The following is a 17,414-nucleotide window of genomic DNA, read 5'->3' on the forward strand; positions in this document are numbered from 1 at the left end:
CCTACTATATAGTAAACGACAAAACAGTATAGCCCATTCATCCAGTGTGTACTTTACTACCCCATGAGGCCATGGTAGAGAGGAGTTATGAATGTCAGTGAAACAATGGGTGCGTCTCAATCAGCTCCCTAGTTCAGTAGTCCGGGCACTGATCAGGACATAAGTCAATGGGCTGGCTCCCTGAACAGTGCCCGGACTACTGAACTAGGGAGCTGATTGAGACGCACCTAACGTAACTGACGCTGTAGGTCACATGACAATGATGATTGTAGTATGTCCAGATTACATTCAACATTAATACTGTAGAGAACGATTTTTTTTTTAATAGTCACAGTTATAATTTTCCTAGCAGCTCTCCTATGAATTAATTGTGCATGTGTGTGCTGTAAGCAATGTTACTTAAAATAATAATAAAAAGTTTGCCTGTTTTCTTCACTGACAGCCTAAAATGTTTGTGAAAATTGTCAAATGTATTATTTGTTTATCCGGGGCTCTCAGAAGCTTACAGGGCCGTTTACATGACACCGTTTTCAACTAAAAACGGAAAACGCTTGGCCACAACAATGGCGTTTTGGGGGCCTGAAAGCACAAGAGTTTGAAAACATGTTTTCAAAGTGCATGTTTTTAAAATTTAAACCATTATCGCCTCTGTGTAATCAACAAAAACATGAAATTGTGAACAGTGGCGTCGTGTTCAGTCTATAGGAGCGAAGTGTTTCTTTACAAAGAGACATCGCCATCTACTGGCCTGGCAGTATAACAGCGTTTTTAGGTGTTTTTGCAGATCTGTGTGAATGGGGTCATTTTGATAGTGTTGTCGTTTGAACACGAAAAACCGTTTCCATTTTGGTACATTGTTGTAGTGTGAACATAAAAGTCGTCATCATTGTGTAAACTTCTATAATGGTTAACGGAAACTACAACAAATAATTTAGCGTTCTCATTTGCTCCAACTAGTTTCCTGCAATTTAATGGGAAGGTAGTAAAACACAAATACAGTTTTATGTAAAAACTTTGCTAGATTTACGATGTTCATAACTGCTGAAACATGTCATCAATCTGTGAAAAAAAGGTCAATACTTCTGCCATTGAGATGAACAGGAATGCTACATATAGTTGAAAAGTTTGAAATATTTGTACAGATAACAGAACTTGTATGTCATTCAATAATTCACACTGTAGTTTTGCCAAATAATAAAAGAGCCTTTTTTTAAATATATCAATACTTTTATTGAGTGTCATTTTGGAGTGTCTGGGTACCAGACAAAAAACATTAGAAAACCTTTAACACCTCTGCTTTCCTGTCCTGTAGCTAATGACCGGGACCTATATTGGAACATCTGTGCAGTGTATTGAATATTGTTTTATTAAAAAAAAGTCACCTTAAAAAAAAAAGAGAGAGAAAAAGAATTCCGAAAACAATACTTAACTCTGAACATTCTGCACAAGGAAAATACAAATTCAAGCACAATGCATGTTTGATAGTTCCCTCCTCAATGTAAAATAAAGTTGAAACAAATAGTGTATGCGTGTCTGTATGCAGTGATGAGTATTTGTTTTTTCCATTTGCATTAGACAACCTATTTGAACTCCCTACAATTCCTAACACGAAGGGCAAGACTAAACCAGTGGTCTGCGCATAGTTAACAATTCTGTAACAATTACAAATCTCCCGTCAAACTTCCTTCGGCCCAGGCCACATCCTTTTGGACCATCCATTTGGAATAAATTTAGGATGATGCAGAGGATGTTGGATTAATGACGTCAGTGCACTGCGGTTCACAGAAAGGACCGAAGCGGCCGTACACATCTTTCGCCCTCACGGCAAAATAATATGTCGACCCCGACACAAACTGGGTCAAGGTGCACGCCATGGGCAGCGGCAGTGCCTTCACCTCCCCGATCTTCTTCCACAGTGACTGAGCCGAAGCACCAGTGCCCGATGCCGTCCCCTGGTTGTCCTGGTGATAGGCGTACAGGTGATAGGTATCTACAGCGGCGCAGTTGCGGTCTGTCTCCGCAACACACCAAGAGAGGACAATTCCGTTTTGGCTCTGGACACGGGCCAGTTTAAGCTGGGGCTGCTGCGGGGGTGATGTGTGGGCGGCCTCGGGTGGGAGACGCGCCGGTGGTGATGGTGCCAGTGGCAGTGGAGGAAGAGAGGTGGAGGAAGAAGAGCTTGGACGGGAAAGAGACGGAGAATCCTGAGAGAATAAAGAGGGAAGATAAGAAAAAGATTATTATAGGTGCTATATGTTAACAAAATATAAATCATAAAGAGAGAAAGAAATGACATTTTGGACATCTTTATATATCTTATATATATATATATATATATACACACACACACACACTCACCACAGAGGAACGTTGTGCAGATCGAACACCTGAACCTGTGGAGGAAAGAAAAAAAATAAGTAAGTATAGTATACAACTCTGAATTTATACGTATAGATAGTCATATTCTGAAGTGATGTAGAACGCTATATAAATTACCAGCAACAGCAAAAGGGAAAACAGAAAAAACGAAATATATAAACCACTCACCAGCATTAGGGGTAGAGCTGACTAAAGGAGGCGGCCCAGATGTACGCTGGGTAGTGATGGGGGAAACAGTGGCCTTCTGGACTCCTGTCACTGCACAGCACCAACAAAAAGAGAAAAAGTATTAGGAAACGGTAGCTTAAAATGCTCAAGAGAGATAAAAACATCAACTACGATGTTCCCCAAAAGTTCCCCACTCAGATTTCAGTCATATTCAAGTTAGTTATGTCAATTTGCCTTGCTGACAAACAGGAAACCGCTTGATTTGAAAGCGACTTCTGTGTAAGCAGTGCTTCATACATCGCTACACTACTGACAACAGACCTTTAATGTGACTGCACCTTAAGATGGAGGAATAAAGAGCAACAGTGTTTTACCTTGCACATCGTCATCATCTTCAGTTAGATCTATCACAGAACCTTTGGGACGCCCAGGCTGTCGAGAGAGGAGTACAATTTAGTATACCACACTTTTACTGCACAGAAGTGGTATTTGCAAAGACGTTTTAAACATCTCATTACAAAATGAAACCTTGCCTACCTGAGAGGGTGTTTTCGGTGTTGAGGCCTGATTATCTGTTAAAATAAGAGATTAAAATAACATTATTGAAAATATGAATCGATAACACAGAGGCAATGTGAGAATAATAAAATCCGCTACAAAATATTTGCTCTTTATAACATAATATCTGGTCAATTTCATTCATACAGAGTGGTCACTGTCAGAACAACTGAGAGAGACGGCAAAACCAAACATTTTTTAAAGTCATTCAATTCAAGAATCTCTGAATTTTCTGTTTTTTTGTTGCTACATGTAAATGTCAATGTGTTATTTAAAACTCTATATTTTATTATTCCATGCTTTAAACAGCATGGAGTAATAACATCTAATACAGTATGTCAATTATGTCCCCCCATATGAAATACAGCAAAAACAATCATTTAGCAAATTGAAGTCTCATACCGGTCTTTGAGGCCAATGCGGAAGCTGATGGTGGACCAGCTGCAGCTGCCGCTGATCCTGTTGCCGCTGGTCCCGTGGTTCCTGGAGAAGAGGCCGCTGTAGACACTCCCACAACAGCAGCACACTGCGTGGGTGTTCGGGCTGTTGTCACGGATATCCCTGTGCTGGGTGAACTAACAGTCCCTGTGCCACCCGGATACACGGCTCTCGCCAATGACACCGCCGGAGCTGCTGACGTGGAGGAAGACGAAACGACACTGCCTGCTGCCTTTTGAAGGATGAAGGTGGTGGCAGGTGTAGTCGTCTTTGCCTTATTGATGCTACTAACCGTAGATAGTGACGACACTGGTATTAAACCAACACTACCGGCAGCATTGACTAATGCCCCACTTTGCCCATTTGCCATCGCTAAAGGCAGCTGAATTAAAAGCGGCTGAATAGACACTGACTGACCCCCTGATGTTACTGGGGTGTTAGTCATGACCCCTGTACCGGGACCAGTCTTTAGTAGTAGAGTGCCTGTCTGAGACTGGCCAGGCAAAGAGGTGGATGAGGGAGTAGAGCTTGTTGTTGTGGAGATGATCTGTAGAATGGGTGCAGGGGCGGCTAGAGCGGAGGAGGCTGGCGTAGTCGGTGTGGACAGAGGTTTGGGCTGCGCTGGGATCGCTGTGGGGTGAGGGAAGAGAAAAAATAAATATTTAATGAAATAGTTACTTACTATTTGCAAGAACTAGAATTGATAAAATGTTGTAAGCATTTTGTAAAGCTCACCAGTTGAATTAGAACCAGTGGATGGACTGGACAGTTTGGAATCCATTGTGGTTTTAACAGTACTGTAAAAGAACAGACATGGTAGGGAAACATTAAAAATGGGTCGTGGACAAGCATTTCAAGGTGTTATAGGCTGTAGCTTTTTAAATTAGAAACAGCAGCACTAATGTGTGGAGCTTTTCCCAAATTGGTGTGTGACCAAGAGTGTGGCTAGAGAATTAGCTCTTCTGACAGCAACACACTTAAAAATAAACGTTCTTTACTGGCATCTACGGTTCCATGAAGAACCTTTAACATCCATGGGAATTTAGATTTTTTTTAATGTTCATCACACTGAAGAAAAATAATGGTTATTTTAAGAAATGATCACTGAAAGCTTCTTAGGGGAACCAAAAAAACGGCCAAATGCCAGAGAAGGAAAACACCCTTTTGGAACTCTCTTTACTATCTATTTTTAAGAGTGTACTGAGAGTTTGTTCAACCAATGTGGAAGGATGGTGGAATCTCTAGATCTTGGCAAGCAGGAGCCATGCAGCTTTAGGGGCCATTAACACAGAATGCTTTTTTGCATTCCCCTTGCGTTGCGCTAAACATGCGCTAGAGGGACGTCTTTGACCGTTGCGTTCGTGTGTTTTTCGCACATAACACAGCATTCAGGTTAAAAGAAGTACAACTTAAAAGGCATTGTATTTTTTCCTATTCCACAGCCCACAACTTGCATTTTTCAATGCAAGAACACATTCTGTGTGGATGGCCCCTTAGAAGGACTGAAAGTGGTGGAAGACTTACAGCCGTGTAGGTTAGATGTCAAATAATATACAAAACGAATGATTGCAATATCTTGTAATGGAGCAAGAGTAGCATGATCTTGTGAAGAATAGAGGTTGATATATCAGATGTGTTTAGTATTTACCGTTGCGGTGTTGTCATGTTGGTTGCATTGTTGGCCTGAGCAGCAGAGGCAGCATGAATCTGATTAATGAAAGAAAAGAAAAAAAGAAGTTAACTCAATTTTACATTCTAATGCATATTTTGCCTGCAATCAAACACTAAGAAGTGTATTATGTTTATAGATAAGGACCGCGTCTTAATTCCACAATAACTGAAGAAAAATCAATTATAGCAGCGATTCACACACTTACCTCTTGAGTTCTCTTTGAGTTCTCCGAGGCCTGATTAGCAGCACCAAACTTTTTGGATAGCCGGGATATCTTAGCCTAAAGTTAAAGAGAGAGACAAACCGGTTTCTATTTGATGCACAAAAGCAATAATTCTTGTATTGTTCTGGCGAGCATTGATTCTGGTGAAAACTTCAAGACTCACCTGTAGTGTGTTAATGTGCTGCAGAGCATTCTGTTGTTTGGTTGCATTGTCAATCTTCTCCACTCTCTCTTTCAGCTCTTTTAGGCTTCGGTCAAATACCGTCAACTGCAGCACCCGTAACCGTTCCTCGACTAACTGCTGTACCATCTAACAGGAAGAGAGACAAGAAATGTAATTCATGTCTTAAGTCTTTCAAAAGAATGTTTATCATGAACTTAATCTATGAGTATCCTTTCCTACAGATAATTTCCAAAATTCCCACAAAAAAAAAGTTGGTTGAGTTGCGCTAGTGGTGTATCGAAACGTGTGGTTATGGCAAGGGGTGTGACACTTCAAGATCGACCAATCACAACACACTCGTCCAGCCAACTAATCAGAGCAAAATAAACTTTTCGGAAAGAGCGGCTCCATAGAGACCGGAACTAAACAGAGCGTTACTGACAGAATGGAAAGAGAGGTGCTCAATAATGTAAAAATAATGCGTTTGAACATTTAAGCATGAAAACCAATATTAGCAGACCTCAAAAACAAAATCAAGACTATTTAGAGAGGACCTATTATGCCTTTCTTCTAAAGACTTGGGCTCATTTACCCATTCGTCTATACGAAATCATGTTGTGCATGTTAAGCGACTGCATGCTACAGATGCTGTACATAGATATGATTTGAGCGAATAATTAACAAACCTTCTCCAGTTTATGCCGGCTCCCGGCATTGCCTGTGATTTTCAGCTCCAGCTGAGCCTCCAGCTCCTCACCCTCCAGCCTTGCTCGTTTTCCATCTCTCTCCTCGATTTCGGTGTCATCTTCATCTTGCTCCTCAGACAATGCTCTCTTTGTGCCAGCAGGGGAGCTGTTGTCTGCTGTTAAGTAGAGGCAGAAAAAGGGCTTAGGTTTATAGGCAGCGCCTACAACTATTAAAAACGGGCTATTAGCGTAACGAATGTCAGCTCAAAGGCTAAACTTCATGTCACCACTTAGCTTGGAAACTCAAAATTGTTCGATCATTTGAGACTTGAATAGAGTAAGCTTAACCAAAAATAAATTCTATCATCATTTACTCATCCACTTATTCCAAACCGGTTTTACGTTTTCGACTGTAAAACACAAAAGACATATTGAAAAAATGCTGCAGCTTATTTTGTCCATACAATCGGGTCAAATGTTGCTTTGAACCACTTTGACTTTCATTGTATGGCAAAACCCAGATAACTCAAAATGTGTTCCACGCAACTCAAACAGGTTTGTAAAGACACGAGGGCGAGTAAATGGCGACGATTTAATTTTTTTTGATAAACTATCCCTTTACTCAGATTGCAAAGTAATGAATTATTCTCAGGATTTAAAAGTATTCTAAAGTATTCAAAGGAGTGACTTTTTACGGTCTCCGCAAATGAATTGTATGGGAATGCAAGATTGACAAAGCTCTCACCACCCCGATTATTAGAGATTGACCAGTAGTTTGCAGGCAGGTTGGGTTTTCTAGACATTCTCACCTCCTGCATTCTCAGAAGTGCCTTTTTCGTCTTTTTGGTCTTCTTTCTCATCATCTACATTCATCTCCTCACTACTTTCCTTCTTTTCATCTCTGTCGGCCTGGATTTCATCCTCTTCGCTCAAGCACAGAAATCCTTCTTTAACCTCTGGATCACAGTTTAGCCCAGATGGAGAAGCAGAGAGAGAAGAGGAGGAACTTTTATTGCTTGTCTCCTTTTTCTCTTCTGCGGCCACAAGGGGGTCATCCAGATCCATAGAAGGTGAGGTAGCCTGTTCGTTGGGTGGAGAGGGGGATCGAGAAACAGATGGAGTAGGGGAACAGCGAGCCGAATCCGGGGGAGGCGACATCAAGTCGGCCTCTTTATGATTCAAGTCATTCTCCTTTACTTTCTCTTTCTCCTTATCCTTCTCCTTCTCCTCGGTGTGGGTGCCATTCACCAGCGGTATCTGAGGTTGTGACGAGGAAGATGAGTAAGAGGCGGAGCTGGAAGTGGTGGTTGTCAGGGTGTTGTGCAGAGCTTCCAGTTGTTGACGATCGCTCATCTTCATGGTTTTCCGTGCACGGAAGATTTTCTTCTGAGGTTCCTCAGGTACAGCTACTTCCATTTTCACCTGCAGAACAACAGCAGGAGGATATGGTCAAACAAATGCTTTACATCCTAAACAGTTAGCAAAACTCCATGCAGTACTCAACACATCGGATTAATCTGACCAAGTACAAGTGTCTTTACTGAAGAGCACCACAAGGTGTCACTGTCTTTCATCTAAAAAGCCATTTCCTGCTGTTCTGCTAGAATTTTTCTCTTGACCTCAATCAAAATACCTTCTTTTAACTGTAACAAAACCGTAACCATAACCCTGGACTAAGACTTTGGCAAGTTTTTTTTAGATGGTAATTCATCCAAAGTAGAAGTACTAAACTGTTTAGATCTGTTTATCCACACTATCCGTCTGAGCTGAAGCACCTCTCTGATTAAAAAGTCCACAAACCACCAGAAATCTGTTGTGAAAATAGTTACCTAACAAAAACCGATAACCTTCCTCAGTTCAATTGACATAACTAGTGAGTTGGTAGGGCCGTAACAGCCAGCAGTGCATCTGATTTCAGAATACCAAGAGGGAGAGCAGACTTTGTGTCCTCCCCTTTAACGTGATTGGTGCAATTCTTAGCCAATAAGAGCAGCACACTACAGAATCTGCTAGCGACAAGAGGAGTTCATTATATAATGCAGATTTTCAAAGCTACTATAGTACTTAAACTAGATTCGTACGTCTGTCTCAGTGTTAATCACAAAAAGACATTAGTTTGTCTTACCAGGCTTCTGCAATGTCTCGTACTTTCCTGTTCATGGATTAGGCAGCCAGTCGCTTGAGGATCCTAAAACAAAAAGAATTGAAATATTAGATTTGAAATGAAGTTAAAAATTCTTTCGCACAAACTCATTTCATGATAAAGTTAGTTCAACTCATAACCAGATCCAAACATCCTTCAGTTCCTCTTAGTACAGCTCCCTCATGTTTTAATTAATAAGTTGAACTCAAAACATTACGTAATCATAACCCAGTAGTTTTCACATATCAGATGAGCGCTGGCATATTCTACTTGATTATCTAGTAATCTTGTAAAATACTTCCTTAGTTCTACATATATGGATTACAATCCATGCTGAATCTGTAGCCAAATGTTATGACAAAGGCCACATACAGTGAACTCATTGCAAGCTGTGAAAAAATAACATCTTCTACAGAGAAAAACATAGAACTTGAGCAAACAGCTAAAGAAACAAAGCTGGTGACATCCTGTAATTAAAGTAGATGTTTACCCAATACTACACAATATAGAAACTAATTAAATTCAGATTGATCACAAATAAAGTACATCACGCAATATGTGATAAAGTAGTTCACTGCAAATTGTTATCCTGCTAAGACGAGGTAATACTAAAACCTATTTGCAATTTTTTTTTTTTTTTTATTACATTTTACAGGAGGACATCCATTTAAAAATAAATTACGGTACTGTTCTCTGTCAGCGCTTATTAAGAGACTAGAAGTTTCTAAATTAGTACACAATGACTAGCCACCTGGCATAGATTGTGATTAAAAACATATGATCTGAGACCAGAACAAACATAGCGTTACTTTAGAAACAAAACTGTTAAATACTTTCAAAATTAAATCCTCTCAGCTCTACATTTATAAACAAAATCAAAACACCATAGCCTAAACCTTAAAATATGAACCAATTTCCTATATTTTCCAATATTCCCATGAATAAGAGTTGAGCAAGTTGCTAGCATTGAAATTAACTTGCTATTAGCAAAGCACCTTGCTGGATCCAAAAAAATTTATCGGTCTTGACTGCAACTTATTCTCAACTCTAGTTATTCTCATCTTTTCTGTTTACTACACATCCCATAAAAATATCTTGGCAAGATCTGCAAGCATGAATCCACTGGACACCGCATTGCTGCTGCACTGCTACATTAGCAATCATCATCCTGGCAGGTGTGAATGACGCGGCTTACATATATAAACCATTTGCCTAACTTCCTGTCAATAGCCATTCCCCCATGGAGTTCTGGTATCCATGACAACCACGAAAAAGATTTTTACTTAATTCAATTGCGAGTTCTATTAGATTTGACTAATTTTCCATCCTAAACACTGAAGTGTCACCACAAACTGCCGAGTCAGGAACAAGACAGGTAACAAGGTTGTATAAGTCACAAATGAGGGTCTCTAAACTGATGATAGATAGCCATTAGTAGCCCATAAGGAACACTAAAAAACAAATAGCATTCATATTTCCATGAAACAAACATGGAGATATGAAAAGAAAAAAAAACACCAATCTGTGACAAAAACTAAACCGTAATGAAGTGCATCTCTGTATTCCTCCATGTCCTCAGTTTTATGGCCACAGAAAATACATTCATTTTATAAAAATGGCTGCTAGCTTCAGTTCTAATGCTGATCACCGCGCACAGCCTTCACTGTGACCCTCCCCCATCCCAACTGTAAACATAGACACAGAGGTTCCCGCTCATTGCAAAATGGTCGCCAGAGCTGCGGTGTAAAGCCAGGCTCAGCTCAACAGTACTCCTCCTCCTGAGGCTCAGGCCTGAATATCCAAGTCCCGTTCAATCCAAGTTGATTTCAGCTATACAACCTTGTGGACTGCACAACTGTTCGCAAAATAGCCGAACACTGCATTTCGTCTTGAAAAACCGTTTCAAGATAGATACCTGCCTGATACTTGCAATAATATCTGTGGTAAGCTGACAAAAAAAATTGCTATATCTAAAATAAGAAAAAAGCGAATATTCCATTAAAATGCATTAAATATATATAAAATAAAATAAATAAAAAATATCGCAATGAATCACGCTCGTTTACGGATTTCACGCAATCAACACTCCCTGATGCGCAAGACCAAAGTATGAATTAAAAATATCCCAGTCAAATGTACATTAGATGATCTCAATCATGCTAGAACTGAACAATTCTCAGCAACAGCCAAAACAAACACGACAAAAACAAGAAAAAATCGTAAAAAATGTCTTTCGTACGATAAAACGCAAACATGAACCCCCATCTAGAATTTGTCTTAAAACAAATAAAACAAGCATCCACCAAAATGCCCTATTAATCCTACAACTAAACACCACTAAATTTGAATGCGAAAAAAAACAGGTCCTCAAGAACCAAAACAGCTCAAAAAAACAACCTTGAGGTTAAGTCTTCAGGAGTAGGCCTTCATTAGTAGTGAGCGCAAAAACGGGAGCATGCCTAGTTTCCAACTAGCTCAAAGCGCACACAACACAGAAAAGAGGAACAGAGAGAGACAGAGAGAACGGGAGGGGGAAGGGAACTCGTGTGGAGAGGCGGAGCACATTCTTTGTAAGGTGTTGGCTGTAACTAGAATAGAAAAAACAGTGTAGCTACACAATTGTAGCGTTACAGCCAACAGGACAGCGTTATGTGAAACAAAAGGTTACTTTTGGACTCATGAGGAGTCAGAGATGATTCATCACCTCATAAAATCTCACTGATCAACCAGCAGTAGTCAGAAACCTGCGATTGAAGGTGTTCCAAAATAGGACATTCATACAAAAACCTTTAGAAAAGAGGGAAATAAAGCATAAAAGGGAAAACATCAGCAGCAAGAAAGAAAAACTGCCATATGCTGTAAAGCAAAAAAACAGACCCCTCCCCCACTGCTGCAGGCACAGAGAAAACAGGGTGGAAAATTACTGCGATGTGGATCGTACCATTGCAACACAAGAGGGGTGTCTCACGTGCACCGCTGTGTGTCAACACAAGAGGGAGCACAGCTAAACTCAATCTGCTCTGCATTTTAAACATACAAAAATACACCAATTTGCCAATAACCATTTTTCCAAAGTCCATATTTTTCAATAAATAACTCCGCAGCGTGCATCCCAATACAGCACAAACATCTTTTGGCAGTAGCTTTGCTATTGCACAAAGGCAGGGTTATAACAAGGTAAAAGGTCAAAATACTGCCATAAATGTAAACAACTACATTGAAAACAAAATGAGCTATGGTCAAGTATTTAATCCTTTTGACAATCACCTCTTAGTCACATGGAATCAGTCTCAGCTCGTGAACATCTTTCACACAGTTTTGCAAAAATCGTGATGGTCTTTCATGACCATGCGAAATCAAATCTAATAACTCGCAAGAAAAAGCATTATAAGTCTGTACATTTTCTTGGGAGATATTCCCAAAGGCAAAAGCCAACAAACCTCTAATGTTCTATTCATTGCTTTCCTAGTAAAGGGTCACTTGAAAAACTATCCTGACTAAATGTCACTCACCAACTAGCCTACATTTTGTTAGTGCATGTGTTCTGACACATTTAACTAAAGTGTTCATCCCGGCAATACAAGTACTAATCCGGCTCATGACATTTTTCCGATTTTATTTTTCACCATCCTTTCCTGTCATCTCTCTACTGTGCCAAAAAACTATATTCAGTCCATGAGAACAAAGCAGAGGACCTTCCTTATCTAAACAAATCTACTAGTTCAGATGGCTATTTCTGCTGTCAAGTCTAAACAAAAAGAAAAATATTAGCCTTTACAGATCTCGTAAAGCCTAATGACATTTATGTTGCAACTCAGAGTAAATACTGATGAGTTTTCACATACTCCGAGGTCTGACACCGTCCTAACCAGAAGCGACATGACCAAAGCGCTCTTCCACATTAATCTGCGCTCCTGTCCTAGCCATGACAAGCGACACTGCATTGTGCCCATCTCACGGCTTCCATTTTAGTGCATAACATCGGGTAGCCTCACCCATTTTTAGAAACATCAGAACTGACGAATCCCTCAATATCCAAAAGGATATTAAGAAAAATGGTGCCACCTGGGAATATATCATAGAAATCAGATGTGATTTTGGTCGCAAAGCATTTCCACTTTCAGAGTGGGCAGAAAGATCACTTGCCGTTGAAATCTAGTTGCGCCACATCTGGTTAAGACATATGCCTGCCAAGCAGCACTGAGCTTGTCAATGCCTCTTTCGTGCTCTAGTATATTCGGCGCCATCCACAATCAATAAACAAGCATAAATACACACACAATGAACCTAATACTTCTCAGGAGCATCTCATGATCGTGAGGGAACGCAAGCACGTCCAGCCGTCTCACACCAAGTGTGAATGGAAGGAAAAGAGTTCACTGCTAGAACTCTACCATGCATACAAAGTTGCTTTCGAAACGTGTTGATTTCCACACCACAAAACCTTTTTTTTTTTTTTTTTTACTTTAGAAGACACCAGGAAAAACATTCCAAGAAACCGTGCAGAGAGAATTTACACCCAAAAAAAAAAGGTGTAAAATGGGAATGGAAAAGAAGTTACAGTGGGAGTGAAACTCATGCAATGAGAACACTCCTCCCCCACTGCTGAAGAATGTGCAGTCAAAAAAAAAAAAAAGAGATAGCGATCGTACGATGGATAAAAGCAGGGGTGTGGAGATGCAGAAATTTGAATACAAGGAAGACGGATAAAAATTCAGATAATATTATACACTTGTGTGTACGATGCTGCTAATGTCTGATGAAGGCCTTGAAGGAGACAGAACGGCATGATTTTTCCTTGATAAATCTGAAGCTCTTTGTTTTCATTTAGAGGAAGTGTGGCGCCTTCTCAGTGCGGTCACATGGGAATAAAATAAAAAATGAGCAGAATACTGCAGCTATGATGAGAATAAAGAAATTGTATGCTATCAGGGTATGAAATGAGATTCAGGCCACAGCCACACGAAGCCAGAGCTTTCCCCATACGATATTTTTTTCCCCCTATAGACGAATTCTGTAAACACGTCATTGTCTCGCCGAAATATCGGAGTACACATGAAACCACTGAAACGATGTAGTACACATGCCAGACCAGTATGTGGCGCTGTAATTCTGCCACAGAGATGCACTAAAAATGGAGAAGACGACTTGGAGCATGCGTCCAGACTTGGGGTGATGACATCATCGTTTCACAAAATATACGGATTGGCTGTATACATGATAACGCAAGGGTTATTTATCCACTCTGCGACCCGGTTTAAAAAAATAAAAAAATAGCGGTTGCAGGCTCCCAAAACGCCGATATCATACAAATTTTTGCATATACGGATAAACGCGCCTGTGTGTGTACGGGGCCTCATTCTTGTATTCATTGCTCTTTATTTATTTATTTATTTATTTATTTGATATGGACATAACAGCATTGGGCAAACCAGATACATTGTTTTTAGTGTTATAGCAAAACTGCTAATTTACAACACTTGTCCATAGGAGGGAATGGTATCGCACTAGCCTGGTCCTACCAAACTCTCGTAGATTTAATTTGTACAGAGTCTGGCCACTCTCCATTGACAAGCGTTAACTTCCTTGAAGGCGGGTACTCTGTTGAAGTTTAAAACTATTGGATCTGCCCAGAGCCACTCTGGATCGGCCATAACCAATCGCTAAGGTTTGGTCGTCACGTATATCATCTCAAACTAGCGCACGACTTCAACATCATCGTTCTTAGCCACTCCCTCTGTTCACTGATTGGAGCGGTTAAAATTTGACAGGAGAAAACCAGAGAATATACCGCAATCCCAGACGGAGTATTGAAGGAAAATTAAAATTGAGCGGAAGTATGTAGGAGGGCGGAGCCAAGCTAGTGTCGCACTATTTACAACGCATGTGGTCTGTTTTTTTTTATTTATTTTTACCGCACTGCTAATATTGCTGGGTCCATGATTCCTGGCTTCTGCTTTATTCGAATTAAATTTATTAGCAGAAGATATTTTAAATTATGAAATTAAAAAAACGATTTTTAAAAAGTCACTACTCCAAGGGGATTCCGAAAACTGAACATCACAATTACGGCTTTGAGACAGCAGTTTTACAGGGAGACTTGTGCCACCAAACTTAACAGTTAACCATTTTCTGCGGCAGCAGAAGATAAAGCATCAGTTACCGACCTAAAGTTCATCATTTTCTCTTTATTGGCAAATAAACTCCCTTCTTTGTTGAGAAGTGATTTTATTCCGACCAAAATCACTTCAAACCAAATCACGACATTATTGCGAATTCCTAACTCGCAAGTAGAGAATTCCCAAGAGACTGTAGTGCAAGCGCAGATGACCGGATTATGGATATAATACTTAAACATTGAGGGCCATCGGTGAAATAAGAAAATAACAACAACTTGAACCCATCTTAAAACCCTCCAACACAACAACTGTTTGTATAAAAACAGCTTTCCTTTAGAAACTACTGAATGCACAGCCAGCTAATAACAGACACGACCGGCATCAACAGGCTGAAACCAGTTGAGACTTTGCTCATAGTCTGATCAATAACACTTTCAAACCCCCACAAATCGCTCATACGTGAAAAGGAAAATATTTCAGGCACCAGAGCTTAAACTCCTTCTGATGACGGGAATCAAACGCGGCACAACAACAGTAAACCGTGCACATACTGCAGCTACCACAGAGCTGGAATTACAGCAAGGCCTCTTTAAGAGCCCCTCCCCCGCTCAGCCATTTCACACAAGTAGCTCTGCACTGCAATAACACAAAATGGCCACCAGCTCGGCTGCTGGCAAGCCAAACAACTGCACTATCCATGTGACTTAAACTGGAATAGATTTGATTTCACAAGTTGTCTAATTGAATTTAGCCAACTTGGCATGGAGCATGCGTCTGACTCTCTCTGGTTCCAAACGTCGAAGTTCCTTCCTGCAGTAGATTTTTTTTTGCGTAAAGGCGGCGCTTTCAATTCATCCTCTTGAAGGTTGTGAAACTTCACTCGTCTTATTCATGCCTTTGGATCCCACAAAATGGTATGATAGCACAGAGGTGGCCTTCTGTCTTCTTCTGTGTCTTCTGGACAGCGTAAAGGTGTTTCAATTGACCCGCCAGGTGCTATGTTATCCTCAGTCTTCTGGTTTTGCTTCGTCCTGGTGTTCTACGCTCTTTAATCCATGTTCCTCATCTTCAACACCTTGTGCTTGACGAGTCACAGGTACAGAATAGCAGCATCTCTAGACATGCATGGCTAAGTTAATCTATGTGTTATAGCTAAAAACATTTAGCAAGCACTGTTAACAGGAAAGGCCTAAGGTGTTAGCTCTACCACAAGGGTGCTCAATCCTACAGGAGATTTACCTTCACACAGATTTGATTTTGAAGACTGTGTTTGGTTCCAAAAAAGGACCTGAACCAGCTAATCATGCTCCTCAGGATCACCTGTAAATTACCACAGGTGAGTTAAATGAGGGTTGAACCTAGATTCAGATGAAAGGAAAATCTCAGGACTGAGTACCCCTGAACCACATTAAATCTGCCGAAATAAACGGGTTAAGAACCAATATACATTTTTAGCACGCATGATAGACAATCAACAATATCACATTAGGTAGCAAAACATTTTCTTTTCTTTTTTTTTTTAATACCCGCATTTTCCACTAACGGTAAAAACAAACACATTTGCCAACATGTCAAACTGCGATAAAGTTGCATGTAAATACATTTAGTGCAATCTAGTAAAATAAACCACACATTCCCACAAGGATTGTAATAAAAAGAAACAAAACACTGCAGGAAGACAGAGAGCTGTGACCTTACACTGCTATCCTCAAATGCAGGCCACCTTCTGCTGGGAGGAGAAATGTGCAAGCGTGACTAGCCTTCGTGCGATCAAAAGCCTAGCAGTAAAACTGAGCAGAAGTGGGGGAGGGGCAGGGCTAGGGCTGTACCATGGACTTTACAGGGGTGCTACTATTATTCATTTCAATAAGTATTAAACACACTAATATACAATATTTTTGACACTGACAAATGAGCTGTACTATCCAAGATAACTGTAAAAAAGGGAATAAAAATTATTGTTCTCTTAACAATACATTTATTCAGGTTACAGCCTACTTTCAGATTTTCCTTACTAAATTGAATTCTGTTTTAATTCTTAAAACAGAATTAAACCGGTTAAACAGAATTGACACTGAACACTGTTTAAACGCACATTAGGTCTCAACATATCAATCTAGCTGAAACTAGTTCTGGAGACACAGTCACACTGAGCAGTAGCTCCTCCCTCTTGCTGCAAAGTAGCACAGCAGAGCAGGCAATGGAAAATTACTGGAAAGTACAGAGCATACCATCATAAGGACCGAGAGGGGGAGACACTCCTAACGTGGACGTTACAACGGTTCGAGTTCCAAACAGACATTAATTACAGGTCTTTTCCATCTGAGGTCCAACTAATCGAGAGGTCTGATATGTCTGCCAAACAGCACTGAGGTGATCCAATCAGAGCTAACTTTAAGCGCATATGAAAGGCAGACGAATTTAACAAAAAATCCAAATATTAAAATAATTTGGGATATGATTCCGTAATACAGCGGTTCTCAAACATGATTAGTCGTGAGAACACAAGCATGTCTAGTCACATTACCTCAAGGAGCACACAAAGGAGTACATGGAAGGGGGAGGGGAGCACATGTTGGATGTTTGCAGTTGCCTTTAAAACACGTTGATTTCTACACTAGAAAAATAGTACAACATTTAACAACTTTTACTTCTTTGAAAGACAGCAGGAAACACAACTGCCCTCAGCAACCAGAACAGTTTGCAAGACCCTTGCCATGAGTGAACAAGCAAAGCCAAACTGCAGGCTTTCCATTTAATTATGCGCTGCGAAAAACTCAAGCATAGAATGATAAAAAAATAAAAAAGCTGTCAAATTTGAGTAGGGATAGAAATCATGATAGTGAGAACACTCTCGCTCCCCCC

General features: G+C 40.3%; 1 protein-coding gene across 8 annotated transcripts in view; it reads right to left on the reverse strand.

Moving 5' to 3' along the window:
• Positions 1-323: 323 nt before the first annotated feature.
• Positions 324-17,414, reverse strand: part of atf7ip (activating transcription factor 7 interacting protein) — a 44,658-nt gene continuing 27,567 nt past the window's right edge. For 2 of the 8 annotated variants that reach the window (XM_079811431.1, XM_079811434.1), the window contains exons 2-14: positions 8,413-8,475; positions 7,097-7,709; positions 6,288-6,463; positions 5,602-5,748; positions 5,421-5,495; positions 5,192-5,250; positions 4,279-4,340; positions 3,508-4,173; positions 3,085-3,119; positions 2,922-2,979; positions 2,548-2,637; positions 2,359-2,393; positions 324-2,204 (exon numbers count right to left, since the gene is read on the reverse strand). In XM_079811431.1, coding sequence (XP_079667557.1) covers positions 1,731-2,204; positions 2,359-2,393; positions 2,548-2,637; positions 2,922-2,979; positions 3,085-3,119; positions 3,508-4,173; positions 4,279-4,340; positions 5,192-5,250; positions 5,421-5,495; positions 5,602-5,748; positions 6,288-6,463; positions 7,097-7,703 — 2,484 coding nt within the window. In that variant the 5' untranslated portion in view covers positions 7,704-7,709; positions 8,413-8,475 and the 3' untranslated portion in view covers positions 324-1,730. Of the gene's footprint in view, positions 2,205-2,358; positions 2,394-2,547; positions 2,638-2,921; positions 2,980-3,084; positions 3,120-3,507; positions 4,174-4,278; positions 4,341-5,191; positions 5,251-5,420; positions 5,496-5,601; positions 5,749-6,287; positions 6,464-7,096; positions 7,710-8,412; positions 8,476-10,827; positions 10,927-15,788; positions 15,994-16,242; positions 16,325-17,414 lie in introns of those variants that run through there. The other 6 variants (XM_079811428.1, XM_079811429.1, XM_079811432.1 and 3 more) reach the window with 6 other exon arrangements.

Source organism: Gobio gobio, assembly GCF_949357685.1.
Source record: "Gobio gobio genome assembly, chromosome: 3".
NCBI lineage: Eukaryota > Metazoa > Chordata > Actinopteri > Cypriniformes > Gobionidae > Gobio > Gobio gobio.